At 35.1% G+C, this 2,279-nt stretch overlaps 1 protein-coding gene across 1 annotated transcript; it reads left to right on the top strand.

Moving 5' to 3' along the window:
* Positions 1 to 6: 6 nt before the first annotated feature.
* On the top strand, positions 7 to 2,222 carry LOC122577405 (putative fatty acyl-CoA reductase CG5065; the record flags this gene model as incomplete). The annotated part of the gene is made up of 6 exons (XM_043748703.1): positions 7 to 308; positions 408 to 655; positions 889 to 1,072; positions 1,346 to 1,531; positions 1,616 to 1,870; positions 1,939 to 2,222. Coding segments are annotated over 6 exons (1,254 nt in total), but the record flags the coding sequence as incomplete, so codon positions are not given.
* Positions 2,223 to 2,279: the final 57 nt, after the last annotated feature.

Below are 2,279 nucleotides of genomic sequence, written 5' to 3'. Positions count from 1 at the left end.
GACATAAAAGCAAAACACTCCTCAGTTTTCAGCAAAGTTTATCCCGTGAAAGGTGACGTGATTCTGCCGGATTTAGGTCTTTCGCGAGAAGATAGAAATCTGTTGTTAGAGAAAGTAAACATAGTGTTTCACGTCGCGGCCACTGTGAGATTCGACGAGCCGTTACACGTGGCTGTTAATGTCAATACCAAAGGTACTGGTCGTGTTATCGAACTTTGGAACGAACTGAGGCATCCAATTAGCTTCGTCCATGTCAGCACAGCTTTTAGTAATGCGAATTTACCTGAGATTGAGGAAAAAGTTTATACGTAAGAATAAGTTATGCGCAAACGTTGTTTCATGGTTTACGAATATTATATTTATAATTATATCGCGAAGAATACGTTCACTTATTATTGAATTTGCAGTACGAGCTTGAAACCTTCAGAGGTGATCGATATGTGTGACAAATTGGACAAAACGTCCATCAACGAAATAGAGAAAATGATTTTAAAAACTTACCCAAACACATACACATTCAGTAAGAATTTAGCAGAGCAGATTGTAGCAAACAAGAGTAAACACCTATCAGTTGCGATAGTGCGGCCAAGCATAATTGGTGCTTCTCTGGAAGAACCACGTCCTGGTTGGGTAGAGCATATTTCTGGATTTACAGGTATTTTAATAGTATTTTCCAATAGTAACTCAATACTCCTTACATTTCACAAGATTGAAGTTAATCGTTTAGTTTGTGAGCGGCTAAATATGAGGATTTCCACTAGATTATCATTATTATAGTCCAAATTTGTTGTTTCCCACAATTACGAAAACTCGTTCCTATCTATTTAGTGCTGCATTTCTGCTGATCGTAAATCACAAATAATTTTTAAATCAATTTAATGTTACCAGGTACGTTTTTGCTAATCAGTAAAGGGTGTGCAACAGCGATACTAGGTAGGAGAGATGCCAGATTGGATCTAGTGCCTGTCGATTTCGTAGTGGACACGATAATATGTACTGCATGGCATGTCACGCTACATCGTGATCACGAAGTTAAAGTTTACAACTGCACGAGCAACGCATGCCCTTTTAAGTAATATTTCTTACGAATTTTTTTCAGCTAATGTAATTCAATTGTTACATTATTCCAAAAAATTTAATTTATTTAAGTAATGTGGACAATTCGCAAACAAACGTAGAATACAAAAGTCCACTTTTGATCTCAATACGTTTATTTAGGAAAATAGTGATGTAATGTAATACTTATTCAATCGCATAATATTTCCTGAGATACTCGAATAGTAATAAACTGTACTTTAAGCGTCATCTGATTAATTGTACATATGTAATTGTTTAAATTTGCAAGATGGGGTGAGATGAAAGAAACCATAGTGAAATGTAGCATAGAAACCCCACTGAAGGATACGCTGTGGTACCCGGGTTGTCCAATGACAGCTAATAGATCTGTTTACAACGTTCGGAGTGTAATTCCGCATATTTTGCTTGCGTTCATTATAGATATGTTTTTAAGACTCCGAGGTAGTAAACCAATGTGAGTATTCAATCGATCCTCGAACAACGAGAACTGGGATAATCTCTGTCTTCATCTATAATAAAAGTAAAACTGATATTTTAGAATGATGAAACTTCTCCGAAATGGCAATAAGCTGTTTACATCGACAGCATATTTCGCTCTGCACGAATGGACTTTCCAAAGGGATAACTGTTCCGATTTGGTGAGAAAAGTGAAAATGTTGAAGGACAGCGATATGGTCAAACTAGATTTACGGGATATGGATTGGGAGAAGTACGTTGCAATTAATCTGATGGGAATTAGGAAATTTATTCTGAAAGAAGACTTTAATTCAACAACCCAACAACGACTATCAAGGTGCGTATAAAAGTATCTTCTAAAAAAATAGGAATTAATATAAATACATACATTTTTGGTTATTTCAGGTTGTACTGGATACATCAGATCACAAAAATGTCTGGTATAATAATCTTACTATGGATAATATACTGTGTCGTGTACTGACTATTTGAAAGTTATTTCTTCTGTTTAAAGCAAAGGGGTATAAATACAGTTTTATGAAGAAGGGATTCAACATCCTTTTCATTTGGTCCTTTCACTCGTTTCCTTTCTAAATAAATCCACTTAGGACATTGCTTGTTTTTTTTATAAAACTTTAATATGAATGCACGCATTTATACGCACATAATTTCAGAGCTGTAAGCAATTCATCTGCTCACTGAATATGAACATTTTTCCATTATAAGGACAACATAATAATGACAAA

Source organism: Bombus pyrosoma, unplaced genomic scaffold, assembly GCF_014825855.1.
Source record: "Bombus pyrosoma isolate SC7728 unplaced genomic scaffold, ASM1482585v1 HiC_scaffold_4533, whole genome shotgun sequence".
Classification (NCBI taxonomy): domain Eukaryota; kingdom Metazoa; phylum Arthropoda; class Insecta; order Hymenoptera; family Apidae; genus Bombus; species Bombus pyrosoma.
This window is presented reverse-complemented; position numbering and strand designations above follow the sequence as displayed.